Source organism: Pediculus humanus, genomic scaffold (assembly GCF_000006295.1).
Source record: "Pediculus humanus corporis 1103172108319 genomic scaffold, whole genome shotgun sequence".
Taxonomy (NCBI): Eukaryota; Metazoa; Arthropoda; class Insecta; order Psocodea; family Pediculidae; genus Pediculus; species Pediculus humanus.
This window is the reverse complement of record NW_002987888.1, coordinates 451,214-473,336: the sequence shown is the minus strand read 5'-3', so window position 1 is coordinate 473,336 and position 22,123 is coordinate 451,214. Positions and strand designations below refer to the sequence as shown.

The 22,123-nt window shown below is 30.1% G+C and overlaps 1 protein-coding gene across 1 annotated transcript; it reads right to left on the bottom strand.

Annotated features, from left to right (window-relative positions):
* Positions 1–573: 573 nt before the first annotated feature.
* Positions 574–21,521, bottom strand: Phum_PHUM611800 (Out at first protein, putative; the record flags this gene model as incomplete). Its single annotated transcript, XM_002433011.1, has 3 exons — positions 574–869; positions 20,462–20,645; positions 21,288–21,521. 3 exons carry the CDS (start codon positions 21,519–21,521, stop codon positions 574–576), a joined length of 714 nt encoding a protein of 237 aa, XP_002433056.1.
* Between the last annotated feature and the right edge of the window lie 602 nt (positions 21,522–22,123).

The window sequence follows — 22,123 nt, the reverse complement described above, 5'->3', positions numbered from 1 at the left end:
TATTAAACAATTTCATTTTTGACTGCCTTTTCATTCGAATTTAAAATTAGCGGTTTTTTTTAACAACGGAAACAACCGACAACCAATCTCAACAAACAATTGTTTAATCAAGGATAAATTAAACGACAACAACAACAACAAAAAAATTTTTTTACCGGTTAAAAAAAAAAAACATTCGAAGAAATTCACAAAAGTTTCGAGAGTGACACAAAGAAAACAATTTTTGAATTTTTTTTTTTTTTTTCTGAAGTTTTCACCTTAAAATTATTATTATCATTATTATTATTATTATTACTGTATCATTAGCGGTCGCGTGATGAATAATAATAATTTTTTTTTTTGGCCGCGTATTAAATGTAAAAATAATTTTTGACGATTGACGTCACGAAGAAATCGAAGAGGGAAAAAATATTGTCGACACAATTATCAATCAATTGATGAATCATTTATACCGGAAAATCGTCGTCATCGTCATCGTCGCAAACGCCGTCGTTGCCGTTGCCGTCGCTGCCGTCGCTTTCGTCGCCGTCGCCGTTGTCGTCACCAAGAGTTCGATACCCTTCGAAATTTGGGTCATTCATCCCACAGGCACAACTGTTTTTGTCTTACGTAATAGGAAAACAAAGAACACTTTTTGCACGTTTTTATACCGCAACGATAACTGCTGTTACTGTTCGTTGAAGATTTATCTAGAAATTTTCCCTTGCAGTATTTGAGACCGCACGGATACCATCCTATGCACATTTCCAAATGACACGTGCACGATGACCATATGTTTGGAGTGTCGTAACACCTTTTAGCTTCGCCTAAAACGCTGTTGGTCAACGGAAACGGTCTCGTTGTTAACAATAAACTGGATAACGTATATCCTGAAACAACAGCAACAAAAACGATAAAAATTTTTTTTTTCTATTTAACATGCATGCGAGAAAAAAATTATAATTTATGAAACAAAAAAAAAAAAGGAAAAAGTTTTCAAACAGTTTTAAAACTTTTCCAGTAAAAAAAAAAAAAAATTAATAGTCAATTAATCGGAAGCGGAATCATCAAACATTTTATTTTATCGTCGTAAAAACGTTCGAACGTATTTAAAAAAAAATTATTATTATTAATAAATCGATATCCGGTCGACATGTTGAACAGTTCGAGAAGGGCAATTAAAATAATAAAAAAAAAAAAAAAAAAAAACGAAAGTGGTTTCGACGACAAAAAAAAAATTAATAATAATAATAATAACGATACAATTTCACGTGGTCAATAAAAGGGCGGCATAAAACAAAACGAACGAAACGGAAACGGAACGAAACAAAAAAAAAAGGAGAACTGAGCCAGCCAACCAACCGACCCAACGAGAGAAAACTTTACATTGTTACCAACGTCACACACAAAAAAAAAAAAAAAATTTTATTCGATTACCACTTTAATTTAATTAAATGTAAAATAACAAATTTCATTTTAAGTGTATAAATTTTAAATAAGTTCCCTTTTAAGCCGATTTTCCGTACCGCTTTGTAATTAATTTTTACATATGTTTCAAATTTTAATTAAAAAATTTTTATCATCGTTTTTTCCCGGAGATGGAAACGAGAGAGGAGAGAGAGAGAGAGAGGGAGCGGGGGGATGGGGAGGAAGAGGAGGAGGGAAGAGCAAATAAAAAACGCGCGTTTTTATTCCCCTCTCCCTCCCGCTTTCCATTTTTTTTTTTTTTTTTTTTTTTTTAACAGAGAAAAAATTAATTTTATTAATTAAAAAACGTTCGAAAACCGATCGGGCTGCACGCGCGCGTTTTTTTTTTTTTTTTTTTTACCGCCGTTCGTTTACGCGAAACAAACGCGCGCGTTTTTATTATCGAAACTCGATTTCCGGTTCGTGAAAAAAAAAAAAGAAAAAAAAAAATTTTTTTTAATTAAATAAATAAAGAGACGACAAATTCATTAATTAAAAGGCGACGTAGAAAAAAAAAATTCTACGGACATAAACATAACAACAACAACAACAACAACGGAAACGACGATAATGATATTAATTGTAATAATAATAATTATTATAATTATAATAATGATAATTTTCTTTCTTTCTTTTGTATTTTAATTACTAAACAATTGACGCAAACGAATGACACGAAAAAATAAAAATGTCAGCCTCGGGGAGAAAAAAATTGTAAAAAAAATGAAAATTAAAATTTTTTTTAGAAAGTTTCAAACGTGAACGGCGTTCGTGGGGGGGGGGGGAGGGGGGCGAAAAGAGACACAATTCGAAAAATTAATAATAATAATAATAATAATAATTCGATCCCACGTTTTTTTCATTTTTTTTGTATTTCCATCAAGAAAAAGAAAAAAAGAAAAATTTTTTTTTTCTCGCAAGTAAATTTTTATTTATTCATTTTAATCACATTTATAAACCTTTTAACCTTTTTGTAATTTCCTTTTCCTCTCGTTCTAACACTCCTTTCCCCCCTCCTCTCACTCTCTCTCTCTTTTTTTTATTCTCGCTCTTCAGAGTACCAAAAAAAAAAAAAAATGACAATGTCATTCTTTCTCATTTTTTCACTTTTTTTTCTCTCTTTTTTTTTTTTTCTTCTTTTTCGGGATAAAAAAAAAGGAAAAAGGGAAAAAATGGGAAGGAATAGAACGAAAATAATAATAATAATAATAATTTGGGAATTTACTCTCACGAATTTTACGGTTAATTAATATTATTCCTCTTTTTAAACCGAAATTAAGTAGAAAATCTACGAGTAGGATCCCTCCTTGTAAATCACGAAAAATTTAAAATGTCTGAAAAAATTTTCACTCGAACAAACATTCAAAAAAAAAAGAAAAAGAAAAACCCTTTTCTTCTTTTCCTTCATTTTTTCCGGTTGTTTATCCTTTCGACTTACATCCCCGCAATTTTTTCTTTTTCCACGACGTTTTTCTTATCTCTCTCGTGTGTTAAATTATTTAAAAAAAAAAAAGAAAAAGAAAAAAACACACCGCAGAATTATAAATATTTATAGTTTGCATCTGAGTCGAAGTCTGTCTCACTCTCTCTCTCTCTCTCTCTCTTTTTCATTTATTATTTATTTTAAGTTTTTCCTTGTGTCGGTAGATCGGTCGGTCGGTTGTCTTGTTTGTCGGTTGTTTTGAAACCCAAGTTTTTTAGTTTTTCCGTTATTTTTTTTTTTTTACGATGAGAAAAAAATTTTTTTTAAGTAAAACAGGAGCAAAACAAAACAAAAACAAAAAAAAATTTTTTATTTTAAAAAATTGAAATGAAGAAAATAACAAGAACAACAACAAACAAAACGATGACGTCGAATTGAAATTTTTCTTAAATGTTACGAAAAGGACGAATAAGGCGAAAATAGAAAAGGATAAAAAAAAAAAACGAAAATAAAAATAAAAAAACAAATGAATTCCCTTACTCTCCCTTCCCGCCCCCCCTTTCTCTCTCTCTCTCTCTCTCGGAATGCGTGTGCAAACAAATACAAACAAACAAGCGTGTGCGACGGGCGAACTTTGCGACTTTTAAGACCCGACGATTGTATATTCAACAAACAACAACAACAACAACAACAACAACAATGACGACAACGTGAAAACTTTCTATTTAAATTCGCAAACGTGAAAATTTAATATTTTAAAACGTATTTTATCATTAAAAATCAAAACAAACAAGGAAAACAAACAAACGGATAAAAAATAATCAAAATGTCGCAATTTTCTTTTAAAACTTTCGTGGAATTTTCCAGAAGGTTTTCTTCTTAATCGTTCGTACGTTTCCCTAAAATAGTTTATCGTTATTTTAAATATTAAAAAAAAAAAAAAAAAAAAAACTTTGCGAGAGTACAAACAACAATCCGTAACAATCCGTAAACAAACCCCTCGTATCGTTTATAAAATTTAAAACAACAAACGACAAACGACGACGACGACGGGGGGAAAAAAACGTTTTGAATTTTAATAAACTCTTCAAACGTACAAACGCGGTTAAACAAACGCAACCTCTAAATATATTAACAAAATAAATTTATTTTTCAATAACGTGTTAATAATAAAAAAAAAAAAAAAAAATTCAATTTTCATTCTTTCGACAAAAATCCCAACTTTAGCGCGCGCGCGCGCGCAAATTTTAAAATTCGTTTTAATTTCCATTTCAAAAAAAAAAAAAGGAAAAATAAAAATAAAATAAATAAATAAATAAGTAGAAAACTGTTAAGAAGGGTCACGTTTTCCGTTTTTCTAAAAATTTTCCATTTTACTTTTTCTTTTTTTTTTTCGAAAACAACAAAAGGGAAAAAAAGGTTTTTGTGTTAAGGGGTTTCCAATATTTAAAAAAAAAAAGTTTTCGAGGTATCGATTTCGAATCGATTTCAAATATATCGTATTTGTCAAAAATTTAAAAAGGAAAAGTTTAAAACAATTTATCTTGTTTTTTTTTTTTTTTTTTTTTTCTAATTGGTTAAACATATTTTCGGGAGGATCGAAAAGGCGGTGGCGGCGGGGAGGGGGCACGGAGGGTAAAAGTAGGAAAGGGAAATAAAAAAAAAAAAAAAAACTTTCCAAAGAAGGTTTTCGGTTTTTTTTTAAAAAAAAAGTTTGGCAATGTCGGAGAGTCACACGACTCGAGAGAAAATTGACAAAAACATTTATTATTATTATTATCATCATCATTATTTATTTATTTATTAATGAAATCGATTTTTGAAAGTGAGGAGGAAAACGTCAGAGGAAAAGTAAAAAATTTTCGAAACGATTTATTACGTCACGAAACCGGAATCGTCATTTCCTATTTTTTCACACACACACGTGTAGGGATATCGAGTACGAAATTTTCACCATCGAATTGTTTTTCATTCGAAAATAAATCGTAACTAAAAATCCGCCATTTTCTTTTTTTTTGGAAAGGTAACGAAATAAAAACAAAAACAAAATAATAATAATAATAGTAGGAGTAATAGTAAAAACGAGTAATAATAAAATTTAAAAAGGAAAACATTCTTTGGGATTTAAAAAAAAAAATAAATTAAATTTTTTCGACCCGAAATTTGAACCAACCGAAAAATAAAACGTAATTTTATTTTCCTCTGTGTGTGTTTTCCTCGGAAAACTTCTTTTAATTTAAAATTTATATACGAAACCCCTGAAAAAACGTTAAGCATTTCTTTTCTTTCTCTTTTTTTTTTAACTTTTCTTTTGGTTTATTTCTGAAAGAAAGAAAGAGAGAGAGAGAGAGAGAAGGAAGAAGAAGAAGAAAAGGAGGAGGAAAATAAAAAAAGGTTTCCCGTATTATTTTTAATTTAAAAAATCAACAACAATAACAAACGAAACCATTCAAACGGGGGATGGGGTGGAAAGGAGTAGGGGTAAGAGGGAAGGGAGAAAGGGAGAAAGGGGGGGGGGGAAAACAAACAAACAAACACTCACACGCGAGCAAACACGCACACGCACACAACACGAAAATTAATTAATTAATTAATTTAAAAAAATCAAGTTTTACTTTATTTATTTATTATTTCTCTCTCTCTCTCTTTTATTTTCTCATTCCGTTCGCGCATTTTTCTTTTCTCTTTTTTTATTTTTAAATTTAATTTGGGTCTCATTCTTTATTTCTTTCTTTCTTCGAAAAGAATATTTGAAAACAAAAAAAAAAAAAAAAGAAAAAAGAAACAACTCGTTGCGAAATCATTTTTAATTAAAGCATATTTTTTTTTTTTTTTTCATTTTGAATTGCTCAATTACTCCCTCCCCTTCCCTCTCTTCCTTCCCCTCCCTCTCCTCCTCCTCCATGCTTGTCACGTTTTTCTCGCAACATAGAAATAAAGATTTTAAAATAACGAACGAACGAACGAACAAAAAAAGAAAAGAAAAAAAATTAAAACTAAAACAAAAGAAAATTCTGACAGGTTTGAAATCCGAAAGAGAGAGAGAAGAGGGGGTGGGGAGGAGAAAGAGAAAGAGACAGAAACATCACACAAGTTAGCCAATTTGCATATAAATTGCTTCTTTCAACCTCGTCGAACGAATCTTTTGTTTCTTTTAAAATAAATTCACGAGATGAGAAAAAGGAAAAAAAGGAAAGAAAAAGAAAGAAAGAATGAAAGAAAGAAAGAATAGAAAAGACGAATTAGAGTCTATACAATACATTTAAAACAAAACGAGAAAAAAAAACAACAACTTTTTAGTGGAAATTATACAAAAAGAAAAAAAAATTCATTCATCGCCCTTCAATGAATTAAAATCGTTTTTATTCGATACAAACAATTTATTGTGTTCGACAAACGAACAAACAAACGAACGAACAAACAAACGAATGAACAAACGAACGAACGGCAACGACACAAAATTTCTTTTACCATTTTTTTTCCTTCTTCCTCCTCGATTACCCAATCGAAAATAAAACAAAAAAAAAATTTTATATAAACGGGGGGGGGGGGATTCCCACGACAAAACAAAACGAAAAACAAAAAAGTAATAATAATAATGATAATAATAATATTAAAAGAAGAAGAAGAAAAAAAATTGAATATTTAAAAAAACTTTTCACGTACTTTTTAAAAACTGACAACATCATAAAAAGAAAGAAAAAAAAAATTTTTTTTTTTTTGTGTTTTTCCAAACCTAAACAAAAAAAAAAAAAAAAAACAAAAGTTTTAATGTTTTTAGAAAAAGTTCGCACACTTTAAAGTGAAAAACTAAAAAAAAAAAAGAAAATTTCCTTTTTTTTCTCCCAAAGGAAACGAAAAAAAAAAAAAAAAGTAAAAAGATTTTATTCTTTTAAAACAATTCCAGTTTTCCAGAAAAAGAAAAGAAAAGGAAAATGTAACAAAAAAAATAAAATAAAAGAAAAGTTTTTTACGAAACTTTCTTTTATTTTATTTTTTTTGTCGTTATGTTGTCACTCCTGTCACTTTTTCGTCTGCGAAACGGGGGGAAAAAGAAAATTAAAAAAAAAAAAAAAAAAAAAAAAAAATGAAAACAATTTCAATTATAATTAAACAGTTTTTTTTTTTTGCGTCAAAGGGAAAAAAAGAAAAAAAAAAAGGAAAATTCTTTTCCCGATGAAAAAATTTTTAATAAACCCTTTTTTTTTTTTTTAAAAAAAAAAAACGGCTTTTACCCCGTCCCCCCCCTCAATTCCCCCTTTCAATTTCTCCCCCCCCCCCCCTCCTTAATTTCTTCCCCGAAATAAAAAAAAAAAAAGGTCGAACGTAATTGAAAAGGTCAACTTTTACTTGCGAGTCAAACGTCAGGTAAAAAAAAAAAAAATGAAAAAAAAAAAAAACCTTTTAAAAAATTTCTACTCCCGGAAAAATTTTATTTTTTTATTTTTTCTCGGAAAGGTAAATAATTAAAAGAGAGAGACAGAGAGAGAGAGAGAGAGAGAGGGAATTTTTTTTTTTTTTTTTTTTTCAACGGTCAAAGGATAATTACAAATTTCGATGTAACGACAGACCCCCAAAAAAAAAAAAATTATAAATTCGATGGAAAAAAAAAAAATAAAATCCAGAAAGTTCATAAAAAAAAGGGAAAGAGGAAGAGGGAGAAAGGGAGGAGGAGATGAAAAAAAATATGGCGCTAATTAAACGACTCGGTTACGGGTAATAAATTAACGTTTTTTTTTTCCTTCCCACTCTCTTTCTTTCTCTCTCTCTTTTTAAAGCTAAAAAAAATTCTTCGTTGAAAAATAAATAAAAAAAAAAAAAACGAAAACGAAAGGAAAGGAAAAGGAAAAGAAAAGATGGAGAGAGGCAGATAGAAAAAGAAAGGGAGAGAGAGAAGCAGAGAGAAAAACAAAAAAATTAATAATTGAAATTTAATTGAACTGTTAAAAATGTGAAACGTTTTTTTTTCTCTCTCGAACAGAAAATAAATCCGTCAACGTGACATTCGATAAATCCTTTTTTTTATTCTTATTCCTCCCACTTTTTTTTTTTTTTTTTTTTCGAATCGTGCCACGATCTTTTCAAAAAATAATTTTTTTTTTCGTGAAAGTGAGAAAAAGGTTCGACGGAAGGTTTCCTTTTTTTTTTTTTTTTCCTTTTTAAAATTAACCACCCCCCCACACACACACCGTGAATCATCGTAAAATAAAATAAAATCGTGGAAGAAGAAAAAAAAAAAATTAATTATCAGGGGTTTCCGTTTTTGGCGCGAAAAAAAAATTTCAAAACGAACGAACGAACGAAATAATTTAATTAATAATAATAATAAAAAACGTCACGAAGACGAACAAAAACTTGAACATTTTACGCGTTTACGTGTTTGATGGAAACGTTTTTTTTTTTTTATCACGTCAACTAACCCGGACGACGAATTGACAATCGACTCCCTCCCCCCCTTCTCTCCCCTCTCCCAAATCCCCTCGTGTCGATTTTATCGATCATCGGGGAGGGGGGGTAGGAAACAAGCATTTCCCATCTTTTCCTTTTTTTTTTTTCTTTTTTTACTTCTTTAATTGCTGCCATTTTTCCATCACCTCCCTCGTTTTTCTTTTACTCCCAACCTTTTTCCCTTCGATTAAAAATTGATAATAATAATAATAATAATAATAATAATTGACGTTTAAATTTATTAATATAGGCATTAATCGTTGGATAATAAATTTTTGTGCGATTAAGACTTTAAAAGGTTGGCGTGGAAACGTGTACGAAAAATCTCTTAAAAAAAAAAAAAAAAAAAAAAAAAAACGAGAATAAAATGTAAAAAAGAATGCGGATGCAGAAAAGTGCGATAGAGAGAGAAAGAAATAGAGAGAGAGTGAGAGAGAGAGATATGGAATGGAATGGAAAAAAACAAACTAAAAACTTTATTTTTATTTCATTTCGGTAAAACTAAAATAGAAAACTTAACGGTAGCTATGTAGCATGGAAGTTTATAAAGTTTTCAAGAGAAAAAAAGAAAGACAGAGGAAGAGAGTGAGTGAGAGAGATAGAGATAGAAAAAAAAAAGGAAAATTTATATCCGCTAAAAATGTATAAATATATCTATATTTCTTTCGGTTTTTTTTCTTTTTTTTCGTATAATTTAGTTTTAGAAATATTATAGGGATGAGTTTTTTCCTTTTTTTTTTTTTTGACGCCTCGTCGTCGACTGGTGTCATGGTTACCAACCACCAAAAGAATGTCCAGGACTTCATTTAATAAAGAAAATGAAATGAAATGAAAATAAAATAAAATAAAAATTTTTATTTATTGCGAAAGACATTAAAAAAAAAAAAAAAAATTTTTTCTTTATATGCGACGACTCAGCATTTCAATTTTACAATTTTTTTTTTTTTTCTTTCCAACGACCCTTCCCCCATCGATCGATCGATATCAGGGATGATGATGATAATAATAATGACAATGACAACGACAACAACAGTAGAAACGATAAATAAATATGACGTTCAACCAAGATTTTAATACGAGAAAAAAAATAAAAAAATAAAAATAAGGAAAACAGGAAGAGGCAACCAAACCATTAGCTTTTATCTCGTAAGAAAAAAAATAAAATGGGAAAAGGGGAGGGGATAAGAAGGGGAGGAGAAAGGGAAAGAGAGAGAGCGAAAGGAAGAGAGGAAAAAGAAAAACATATTAAAATTAACGTCGGGATCGATTTGGAAAATGCATTTCATTTTCCCCGTAAAAGGAAATATCTATTTAATGGTAAAAGAATGGGAAGAGAGAGAGAGTGAGAGAGAGAGAGGAAGAGGGATAGGGGGAGGGAGGAAAAGGAAAAAAAAAAAAGGAAAGAAAAGTAGTAGTAGTCTGCCGGTTCACCGGCAGTTTCAGACCTCCACACCTTTCCCCCTCCCCCCCACTCTCTCTCTCTCTTTCTCTTTCTCTCTCGTAAAATGAATAAAAAAAAATAAAATAAAATAAAATAGAAAAAAAAAAGTCGAAATGAAAAAGCTATTACATAAAACGAGAAGTTAAATGTAGCGAAAAAGCTTTTTTTTTTCTTTTTTTTCGAGGGGGGAGAGCGAGGGAGGGGATAGGAGAGGGGAGGAGAGAAGAGAGGAGGGGAAAAAGAAATGATTCTGCTCGCGCTCGATCGGCCATTTGTATTTTTTTTTTTTTTTTATTCGTTAAATGTGATTTTGATTTGATTACAGTAATTTATTTATTTATTTTATTTATTTATTTTTATTTTTTTCATTTTTCGAATTTATCATAAAAAGTCGAGATATTAAATATAAATAATTTTTTATTTATTTATTTTTTTTTTTTTACATCGTCATAAAGTTTCGCTTCACTTAAAATAATAATAATAATAATTGTAATAATAATAATAATTTCGCGTTGTTTTTTTCCATTAGACGACGAAATGATTAATAAAAAAAGAAAAAAAAGAAAAAAAAAATGGCCGATTGAATTTTTTTCATTTATTTTATTTTATTTTATTTCCTACTACGACTAGTTCTCCTAGTATATTTGATTTATTATTTGCGTGCGTGTTAAATATTTATAGAAATATAAATATGGCGGAATTTTCTTTCTTCCCCTCCCATTCCTCCCTCCCCCCAATCCCCCGGACTCCCCCGATTCGAAGAAATACGAATTTTAGAATTTATTTATATATATATATATATCATAAAAGAATCGGCTTTTATCGGGGAGAATGAATCGGAATGGAGAAAGAGGAAAGGAGAGGAGAGGGGAGGAGTGGAGAGGAAAGGGTAAAGGAAAAATTTGAATGTTTTATTAACGTTTTCCAAAAAAAAAAAAAAAAAAAAATATTGAAAAAAAAAAATTGGACGGGGGGAACCCAAGTTCAAATATTTGATTACATGGAGGATGTATTTAAAAAAAAAAAACACGAGGAAAATTATTTCCTAAACTTTTTTTTTTTACCGGAAACACTTCCCCATACCCTCCCCCTCCCCCTCCCACGTTCCTTTTTTCAATTTTAAAATCAATCAATCATCGATACGGATGTTCCGTGACCGGACGTTGTTCCATTAAAATTTTTGTAATTTTTACCGGTCGGGTAAGGAGGAGGAGGTAGGGAAATAGGAAGGAAAGGGAGGATGTAGAGGAGTGGGGGAAAAACTTTTTTCTTATTCTCTCCCTACCGCAACCTTCTTCTTCTTTTTTTCGCGGTGACGCAAACACGTAAAATTCAAAAAAAAAAAAAAAACATTTTCCAACGCTCCCCTGTTCCTTCTTCCACCCTGTCTGAAATTTGTAATCCGTCTGCTTTTGTTATTATTATTATTATCATCATCATTGTGTTTGTGTGTAGGTGTGTGTGTGTGTGTGTGTGCGTGCGAGAAATTTGAATGCTTCTAAAAGTTTTTTTTTTATTTTATTTTATTTTCATTTGACCTCATTCAATACAATTTTTTTTTCTTTTTCTTTTTTTTGTTTTTTGTTTTTTTGTTTTTATTTAAACGGATTAAAGGTTTACAAAGATAAATAAAACCTTTCTTCTAACCTTTTGTTTTCTGTGAAACCCGCCACCTTTTCACGTATACACACGTATACGCAGACGAACGTACGTAAGTACGCCCACTTTTTTTCTAATTTTTTAAATGTTATTACTACAACTTTTTGGCTTCTTCCTGATACTTAACCACGTGTTTGTATTCTCAAAATACCACAACAACAACAACAAAATGATTCGTGGGAAAAAAAAAAGACATAATAAAGTGTTGCTTTCTTTTCAAAAAAACATAAAAATAAAAAATCGATATTCATACACACACACACACACACACGCACACGCACACATACAGTTTTTTACGAAATAATGAAAAGGTTGTTTACGTCACGTTTAACGCACACGTTCACGCACACCCACGCACACACAAACGTATTTTCCCTTGTTTACGTCTACGTAAATAATTTTTTTTTTGAGTTTTCAAATTTTTTTTCCCTTCGTAATTTTTCACGTAACGAATGAATACCGGGTGGTGCTTTTATTATTATTATTATTATCATCATCATTATTATTATTATTTAATCAAGCGTTAATAAATATTAAATTTTTAAAAAAATAAATAAATAAATAAATAAAAAATCAAAGCGTAAAAACGAGAAAAGAGAGTAAAAAAAAATATTAAAAAAAAAGAAAAACGTGAAAATTCATTTTCTCATCATCATCATCAATATTATTATTATTATTTTCCATTTATTTTAAAAGATTTTTCCCCGTGTTTTTATTATCATCATCATCATTATTATTATTATTAAAAAAATCATCAATCATTATTGAGAACACGGTTTCTGAATTCTTGTATGTATATCGTCATTAAAAGGGGAGGAAAAAAAAAAAAGAAAAAATTAAAAACAATGAATATTTAAATTTTTTTTACAAGAGAGAGAAAGATAGAGAAGAAGAAAGAGAGAGAGAGAGAGAGAGAGAGAGAGAGGGGGGGAGGGAGGGAGAAGGGGAGAAATTTTTTTTTTTTTTTTTTTTTTTGAAGAACATTGTTTTTTTATAAATTTTCACCGCCTTCTTTATTTTTTCCTCCTGGGAAAATTCATTAAAACGACAAAAAATAATTTTTTTTTTTCTTTTTTTTGTTTTGTTTGTTTGTTTGTTTGTACACGAACACTCGGTATACAAACACACACGCACGCATTGTTCTTTTTTTTCTTTATTCAAAATCAGGTAGTCAGACAAACAGACATAGACAACAACCGGAAGAGGTTAAATTAAACAATAACAATCGAGGATGTGAGAGATTTGAAAAAGAGGGGGGGGGGCGTAAAATAAATAAATAAATAAATAAATTCGCGACTACTTTTGTTTGTTTGTTTGTTTGTTTTTTAAAAATAATAAAAGAGTAAATAAAGAATTATTTATTAGTCGAAAACGTTTGTCTCTCGTCATCCATTGTTAACACAACAACAATTGTTTTGCATTTTGTTGATTCGCATTCGGATTCGCATTCGCGTCGAGAGTTAAATTTTCTACGAATTTCCGGGATTTCCCCTTCCCCTTCCTCCACTCCCACTCCCCCACTCACCTCCCTCCCCGTTTAAATCGACTGTAAAAAGCGAGAATTCCATTTTATTATCGTCCTCGTAATTCTTTTAAACGTTTACAAAAGTCGCGAATATTTCTCTTCCTTGCAAATTTTTCGTTTGTTTGTTTGTTTGTTTGTTACAATAACCGCCGTTTTTTTTAAAATCCTGCCGGAATACACAATAATAATAATAATAATAAATCATTCAATTACTTTTTTAAAATTTATTCTAAAAAAACAAAAACAAAAACACTCCACACCGAGTTGTCGTCAATATTATTATTATTATTTTTCAACGAAATAATACGATTCGTAAAAAAAGAAAAAAAGTATCATTTTCATTTAATATATATATATATTTATTTTCCTGGCGAGAAAAAAAAAAGAATGAAAACGAAGAGAGAGAGAGAGAGAGAGAGAGAGAGAGAGAGTGAGAGAGAGAGATGGTAACAAATAAAATAAAATAAAAAACGACGAACGAACGTACGAACGCGAACGCTATCGTATATTACGAACGTTTCATTCGGTTTAAAAAAAAAAAAAAAACGGTAAAAAAGAAAACAATTTTTTTATATACATATATATAAAAGAAAAACGAAAGTGAAAAAATAAAAATGGGGGGGGGGAGCGGGGGGACCGGGGTTGGGTAACGAAATAAAAAAAAAAAGTTTAAAACTGGAGAAAAATAAAATAAAATAAAATGAAAAAAAAAAAAAACCTGTAAAAAAATAGTAATTTGTGTGTGTGTGATGATGATAATGATGATAAAAAAAAAAACCCCTAGAAAAAGGAAATCCATTAGCATAATGGGGAACCGTGATGGGACCATTACGGGAGGACGCATTATGGGCAAATGCACTCTCATGCATTTATTTTAAATGTTTTTTAACGCGGATAAAAAAAAAAAATCACATCTTCGATCCTTTTACCCCAAAAATTTAAAAAAAAAAAAAAAAAACTCACTTCCTAAATGTATCCTTCCTTTCCCTTTCCCCTCTACCCTCTGCACCTCTCCGAACCCCCCCCCTTCCAAAAAAAAAAAAAAAAAACGTGTTGCCATTCATCGAAACCAATTTTCAAAATGGAAAAGTCGAGTTTCGACAAGTGTAATTAATTATTATTTTTTTTTTGTACCCAACGAAAACTTCATACCGACCTGATGCGAACGCCTTCCCTCCTTCCACTCCCCTCCCCCTCCTTCCAAAAAAATATATAATTAATTAATTAATTAATCAATTTATCATCGACGACGACGACGACGACATGTTACTTATTCACTCCAGAAAAAAAAAAAACGCGCGTAACTTTTTATAATGAACGTATGTAGAAAAAAATTTTGAAAAAAAACCCGCGTAACTAACATCCTGCCACCTCCCTCCCCACCCTTATCTTTTTTCTCTCTCTCTCTCTATCCTTTCTGGAATATTTTTCTATGCGACACCTTTTTGTGTGTGTGTGCGACAGTTTTTTTTTTTTTTTTTTTTTTCGTTTTCACTCCATAAAATTTCTTTTGTGCAAACGAATTAAAAGAAAAAAATGTATAATAAAATAAAATTTACATATACGAAAATACAGAGACGTAGAAAAAGAGAGAAAAAGATAGAAAGAGAGTGGGAGAAAGAAAGAGAAAGAGAGAGAAAGAGAAAAAGAAGTTATATCTGTGCAAAATAATAAATTTATTTAACGCCTTCCTTTTCCCAGATTATTAACGATATTCACCTACACTCACATATATAAACATATTATTAACGCCCTTTAATGTAAATTTTATTTAAATAATAAAATACGAAGAACAAAACCCCCCTCTCTCCCTCCGCCAAAAAAAAGAACTTACGGGACGCCGACTTTTCTTTCCCCTCTTTCTCCCCCAAAAAAAAAATTTTCGTCATTTTTTTCATTCATCCCCATTCAGGACCGAAAAAAAGGGAAAAAGAAAGAAGAAGTGAATTTTAAAACTTGTTATCATCATCATTATTTTCAAAATGACGAACGGGAGAAATGGGTTCAAAAGGTCGCACACGCTGTTAAAAGTCTCTCTTTAAAATATTTTCATTCGAGAGAGAAAGATAGAGAGAGAGAGAGAGAGAGAAAAGAAATTATTTATTTAAAAAAAAAAAAAAAGTAAAAACGGATACTGGAACGAAAATAAAAAAAAGTACGCATTCCCCCGCCCAACCCCCCACGTTTTTATTGTTGTTGTTCTTGTTCTTATCATTATTATTATTATTTTATTTGAACTCATTTAAAAAAAAAAAAAAAAAAAACGTCTGCTTTTTGGAGGGAAATTCGAATTCAAAAAATTATTATTATTACGTAAAAAGTAAATTTTTTGTCGGTTTTAATCGGATGTGTTAATTTTTCAAATTTTATGCGAAAACCTTTTTTTTTATTTCCTTCCGCCGTTTTTCCTTTTTTCCCTTTTTTTTTTTCTATCCCTTTTCATTCCACTCTCTCTCTCTCTCTCACTCTTTTTCTCGCCTTTTTTAAATTTTCAATTAAGTTACTTGTAAAAAAAAAAAAAATTAGTTTATTAACGGTCAACAACAAATACGACAACGGACGTTGACGACGAAAAATTATACACACACAAAAGGAATAATTTTTTTTTTATACGGGGAGGCTTTCGACCCCCTCTTTTCCCTCGACCCTCACTTCTTCTCCCTTTTACTACGCACCACCACAGCGCGTGAGAGATTAAAAAATTTCTATTAAAAAAAAAAAAAAAACAATTAATAATTTTTTTATTAAAACCCCCGTCAGAGATTAAAGTCGAAGCCGCCGCAAGCAACACAAAAAAAAAAAAAAAATGGAATCTGAAAAAAAAAAATTTAATGAACTTCTCCAGCGTTTGAAAATAATAATAATAATAATTTCAATTACGTTTTCTTGTTACCTTTCCTTTTTTTTCATTTTTCCACCCATTTCGTTTTTCCAGCGCAATTTTTTTTTTCCCAATTGAAAACAAACGTCAGTCAAAAAATCATTTGTCAAGAGGAAAATTTTTTAAATAGATTTCTGGGAGAGGGAGACGGGGGGTGCGGTGGTGTTCAGGTGCGAATCGAACCATCCGATTAAAAAATAAAATTTGTTTCAAGTTTTTTTTTTTTTTTTCATTAAACGGAAACGGAAGGGAAACATGCAACGACAAAGAGAGAAAAAGAATTCTGACAAATCTTAGTCAAAAAAAAAAAAAAAAAAAAATCCCTCGGGAATGAAGAGGAGGAGAAAAAGAAGGAGGAGGAGGAGGAAGTGGAAAAAGAAAAAAAAAGAGAAAGAGGGAAAAAATATAAAAGGAGGAGCGAACCGGGAAAATCTTGTTTCCGGTCAATAACTTTCAAAAAAAAAAAAAAATAAGAAAATTTTTTTCTTTTTTTTTTTATCACTTTTATACACGAAAGTTTAAAAAAGTTCAAAGTTTTGCTATTTAATTTCTTCGATTCTCCACCCGTAAAATTTATTATTTCAACGTTCCAGAAGGAAAAAAGAAAAAGAAGAGAAAAAAGAAGAAGAGAAAGAATGAATGAATGGAACCGTTAAAAGTAATTTGTGAGAGTTCGATCAACCGTGACTTCAAAAGCAAAAAAAAAAAAATTCCTTTCTCTCTCTCTCTCTCTCTCTCTCGCTCTCTTTCTCCACTGGAATCTTGCAAAAATTTTTTCCCGTAGCAAATTTTCACGAAAGAGAGAGAGAGAGAGAAAAACCTGTGCATGGCTACGCAACCGAAAAAAAAAATAAAACAGAGTGAAAGAGAAGAACAAGGAAAAAAAAAAGCAGAAGAAATAAAAAAAAAAAAAAATTCAATTTCGTTTTTTCCGCTTCTACTCCGAAATGAAGAAAAAAATCCGAAACTTCCTTCCCCCGTTTTTCTCCCCTTCCCTCCCCGGTTTTTTCCCTCCAAACAAATAATTTCTTTTAATCCAAAATAATTATTGCTTTCGTAATATTATTATTATTATTATTATTACTACTACCACCTCTTTCCGGTGAAAAGGATTTTTTTTTTTAAATTAAAAAGAGGAAGGGGGAGGATTAGGTAGGGTCGTCGGCGAAGGATAAGATTTGACTCTCTTTCTCTCTTTCTGGAGTAAAAAAATTTTTTTTTTAAAATAATAATTCGATTGATAAAAATTAATCCGAATAAAAAAAAAACTCGAGTTTAACATTTTAGAAAAAAAAAAAAAAAAACGACAAAGTTTTCATTTTATATCCACCATAATTTTAATTAAAAAACTTTTTGGGTCTTTCTCGTCGTAAACCTTGTCTTTTTTTTTTTTTTTTAAAAAAAAAAAGTTATTGTGCTCATCCATTCCATTTTTGACGCCATCACATAATTCTTTAAAACTTTATGTATAAAAAAAAAAGAAAAGAGAAAAGAAAAGAAAAGAAAAGAGAAAAGAAAAGAGAAAAGAAAAGAAAAGAGAAAAGAAAAGAGAAAAGAAAAGAAAAGAGAAAAGAAAAGAAAAGAGAAAAGAAAAGAGAAAAAGAAAAAAAAAAGAAAAGACGAAGGAAAAAATTCGAATGGTTCCCAATGTTTTTTTTTCTCATGTCGTCATCGTCATGTCGAGGTTTACCTAGATCTTAAAGAGATCTTATTACTTCATAGTAAATGCTGACAACTTTTGAAAATTAAAAAAAAAAAAAAAAAAATTGGCTTTGGTAACACATATCGATCGATCGCACCACCACGTTTTTCCTTATTCGATCCGTTATTAATATAATTTTCTTTTTTTTTGCATTTTGCATTTTCCTTATAAATTTTTCTACGCCATTTTGTAAAATGAAAGAGAGAGAGAGAGAGAGAGAGGGAGGGGGAGGGTATGAATAAAGTTAACAACATAATAATGTTTTTCAAATATGCAAATAAAAATTCGAAACTTTTTTTTTCTTAGAAAAATAAATTTAGTTTAATAAAATTAAACTAGTCGAACGTTATACTATTATTATTATTATTATTATTATTTACCCCCCTCCTCCCTTTCTCCCCTTCCCCTGTTCAAGTTAATCTCGTTGGTATTAGTTTTTTTTTTTTCTTGCCCAAAACTAATAAATTATGAAAAAAAAAAAAAAGAAAAAAAAAAAAATCTTAAAATTCGCGTGCAAATAACTCAAGTTAAGAAAATGAGTTTTTTTCTCTCCCCCCCATTTTTTTTTCTTTCCCACTCAAACCAGGTACGAGAGAGAGAAAGAGAGAGAAAGAGAATTATTAGTGTAATTAACCGAAAGTTGTAATTATATAAAAAAAAAAAAAACCAACAAACAAACAAACAAGCACAACAAACAAGCATAACAAACGAGAAAAAAAAAAAAAACGAAGCACGCGTATTTAAAAATAATTTAATAAATTTTTTCCTTTTTTTCATTTTTTTCTCTCTTTTCGCACCATTGTTTTCCCGACGGAAAATTTTTTCTTTTTATCATTATCATTATCATCATCATCATCATTATCATTATCATCATTATTATTTCGATATCGTCTTCTGCTACGAGCCAAAAAAATAAATATTTACACAAACAAAAAAAAAACATGGAAAAATAGAAAAAGAAAAAGCATTTTTTTTTTTTTTGCTAAAAAAGAAAATTTTTTTCGCCAAAAAAAAACACAAACAAACAAACAAACAAACAAACAAACGCGCACACAAATAATAATAATAATAATAATAATAATAATTTGTAATAATAAAAAAAATTTTTTTTCTTTCTATTATAACGTAAATAAATTGATTTTGACGCGGCGGCGGTGGCGACGGCAACAGCAATTTTTGCCGTTGCAAATTTATTTAGTAATAAATTTCATTCAATGATTGAAAGTGGGTTTTTAATAGGGCAATTTAAACACACTCGGTCTCCTCCTCCTTCTCCACCTCTCCCCTCCTCCCCCTCTCCTAATCCCTTCTTCTTCTTCTTTCCCTTTTCTCTCATATAAAACTTTCCATTTAAAATTTGATTTATAATTTTTTTTTTTCTATCTCTCTCTCTCTCTCTTTCTCTCCGCCCCCCCCCCGGCTTAAGATTTATGTTTAATATTCTACTCCAGAGCTCTTGAATATAAAAAAAAAAAAAAAAAAAATTAAAAATTCAGTGCCAATTTTGACACGGTATTAAAAATATAAAAAAAAAAAAAAAATGGAGTGAGGAGGAGAGGAGGGGAGAGAGAAGAGTAAAGGGAAAGAGGGGAAGAAGGAAGGAGGGACGGGAAGCTTGGTAGTATAAAATACACATCCTAAAAAAAAATATAAAAAAAAAAAACCCAAGCGGGAGAAAGTCAGGAAGGACAGGAACGGAAATAAATTAGTTTTTTTTTTTTTTTTTTTTTTTTTTTGGAACTTTTTAATTTTTACAAACCCCCATTCCCAATCCTTTTTTTTCCCCTTTTTTCCTTTCTTTTCTTTTCTTCTCCTTTTTTCCTTTTTTTCTTTTTTTTTTTTTATTTGCGTCAAAAAAAATAAATAAAATTGTCGTTTCATTTTAAAATCTGTTTCATTTATTTATTTCCGAACGTGGGGGGGGGGGGGAAAAAGAAAGAAGTCTGCACAATGTATAAAATTTATTAATAATGATAATAATGATAATAATAATGATGATGATAATAATGATAAAACGACACGGTTGATAAATAATGCGTTAACGATAATTCGTCGACATTATCATTTTTGCCCTTTGAAAGTTGAAAAAAAAAAATAAAAAAAAAATTTACGAGAACCGGAGAAAGTTGTTATTATTATTATTATTATATTCGTTATCATTTTTTTTTTTTGCTTGTTTGTTTGTTTGTTTGTCGTTGTTTTTTTTTTTTTTTTGGCTGTTGTCGTTCCGCGTTGTATGAACAATAACAAAACGAAACAAAATTTATCAACCCCGTATTTAAAATTTTCAAAAAAAAAAAAAAAAAAAGTTAAACCGCGGAACAAACAATTTAAGGGTTAAATTCGTTCGAACCTTTTTTTTGTTGCCATTTTTCAAAAAAAAATTATTATTATTATTATTTTTTAGATTATTTAGATTATTTTCCTTTTTTCATAATTCAAAATGTCATGTTTGCCTTTTTCCAGTGTTTCTGCGTCCTTTTCCACCTCACTTCCTTCCTACCCTCAACTCCATCTCCACCACCACCACCGCCAGCATCAACCTTTTTTTCCCTTCCCCTTTCTTTTCTCAAATTTTAATTACAATAAAATAATAATTTCATTTCACCCGGAGATATTTTGTCTTTCTTTCTCTCTCTATCTCTTCCCTTTCTCTGTCATTCTCTCTCTCTCTCTCTCTCTCTCTTTCATAAAAAGGGGTGACAGTTTACAGATAATATGATATTTTTCGCTTCGAGTAAACTCGATTTCGTAACGATTTAATCCAAGGAAGAAAGGAGGGAAGAGAGAGAGAGAGAGAAAAAATTTTTATTTTACCTTTGACCCGTCGGATTTTATTGTTTGCCGCAAGAGTGAGAGAGAGAGAGGGAAATAAAAGAGACATATAAATGACAAATAAAAAAAAAAAAAAAAATGGCTCACGGATTTTATCTTACCTGGAATGTTTGCCCACTTGTGCAAATCCGATTCTCTCGTGTATGTGGCATCTTTTGCTTCACCGCACAAAGTGCTCACATGTTCCGATATGACATCGCTCTGATGCAAATCAATAAAATGACTCATCGTGTAATTTTCTCGTCCTCTATCCTCTTCCGGAATTCTTATCGTACCTGGATTTTTCTGGGGGGGGGGGAAGAAAAACAAAAAAAACAAATATAATCCCATCATCTATGATCTCTTTGATAAAGAAACATGGCGTATATATAAATAATTAATACAACAAAGCGAATAATCGATACTAAATAATTCGATTAATTAAAAACAAGATAATAATAATAATAATAAGCCAAATGTAAACATATATATGTATCTAATTTAATATACGAAACGTTTTGGAAAATAATTATTTCGAGATGTTTTTTTTTTTTTTTTGTTTTTTACGGTTACAAATTTTGATAAAAATTTTTTTTTTATTTAGCAAAATATTTATAAAACGGGTAAAGTAGAGAAAATTAAAAACGTCTAAAAATGAATTACGACTGGAAATTTTGCGGTTTTATTGCTTTCAATTTAAAAATAAATGAAAAAACCAACGACGACGACGACGACGACGACGAGAACGACAACGACGACAATAACAATAACAATAACAAACCATTTTTACGTTTAACTTTTTTTTTTTCTCTCTCGTTCGAAATTAAAAATAAAAATTTTAACAGACATTTTTGAAATCCTCAATCGTTCGTTATCATCATCATCATCGTCGTCGTCGTAGTGAAAACACACGGGGGGAGGGGGGGGAAAGAAAAAACTTTTACTCACTTGTCTTAATTTCGACATGGCATCCGACGATATGTAATCATCTTTGTTGAAATGATGAACGAAACACATGACCTGATATTGACTTTGACCCCGTTCCTCTTCTCCCAATACCAAAGCTTTTAAAATTTGAACTTCCTGTAAAAAAAAAAATAAAAAAAAAACATTATATAAGTAAGGAGAAAAGGATTTATCTGATTTAACATAACCCGCAAGGGTTGTTGTATCTTTAAACATAAATCTTTTTTAAGCAACAGGGGTTGAAATAACAAGGGGTAAAACGTTTTCATTTAAACCACGGGGAGAAAGAATGAGAGAAAGAGAAAGGGGAAGAGAGAACGGAAAAAAAAAAGGTTTCGTAAATAACAAAAACGATTTTTAATTTTGTTCGTTCGTTTGTTCCTTCATTTGTTTGTTTGTTTGTTGTTGTTGTTTGTCCGGCAGGGAGATTTTATTACACAAACTCACGCGCACGGGGGTAAACGTTTTTTTTTTTTACGCACTCGGAAATGAAATTGAAAAAAAAAAAAAAAAAAAAAAATTTAAATTTTCCACCTTCCCTTCTTCCGCTTCCGCTTCCGATCGCAGGTTACTTCCGGTAACCGAGGTTATGATTTAATAATTTTTTTTTTTTTTTACTTCCTTCCGGTTGTCAAATGTTAACAAATAAGTATTTTAAAAAAATTCAATTAAACGTCACAAGAAAACGAAAGAGAAGAGAGAGAGAAAAAAAAAATTTTCCGCCATTCATTCATTCACTCAAACACTTATGTAAACGATGAAATCATTTCATTCATTTCATTCCTTTCAAAAGCAGAAGAAATTGAGAAAAAAAAGAA